The 360-nt window shown below is 55.3% G+C and overlaps 1 protein-coding gene across 1 annotated transcript in view; it reads right to left on the bottom strand.

The window, feature by feature from the left end:
• The window catches only part of ETH_00042470 (endonuclease/exonuclease/phosphatase domain-containing protein, putative), a gene marked incomplete at both ends in the record, with an annotated part of 2841 nt that overhangs the window by 985 nt on the left and 1496 nt on the right, over positions 1-360 (bottom strand). The window contains one exon of the mRNA XM_013374012.1: positions 296-357. Coding sequence (XP_013229466.1) covers positions 296-357 — 62 coding nt within the window. The remainder of the gene's footprint in view (positions 1-295; positions 358-360) is intronic.

Here is a 360-nt window from a genome sequence, read left to right on the forward strand (position 1 = left end):
CCACAAACAGTCTCTTGTAATAATTTCATAAACAGCAGAATCGGGTTTGCTGTTGAAGTCGCCGCAGAGCAGCAGCGCGGGGGAGACCGACAGCCGCGCCAAACACTCTTCCAAAACCCTGCACAAAATCGAGGGTTTAGGGTTTAGGGTTTAGGGTTTAGGGTTTGGGGTCTGCGGGCTGCGCACGGCTGCCACGCCCACCAGCAACGAAGGGCCACAGCTCGCCTCTACCCTAAACCCTAAACCCTACCCCAAACCCTAAACCCTAAACCCTAAACTCTAAACCCTGTCTTACGCGAGCAGCGTTTGCGTTTGCCAAAGTTTGACGTCGTTGGATTCGGGGCTGGCGGGGGTATGGGC

This window comes from Eimeria tenella, genomic scaffold (assembly GCF_000499545.2).
Source record: "Eimeria tenella Houghton genomic scaffold, Eth_scaff1892, whole genome shotgun sequence".
NCBI lineage: Eukaryota > Apicomplexa > Conoidasida > Eucoccidiorida > Eimeriidae > Eimeria > Eimeria tenella.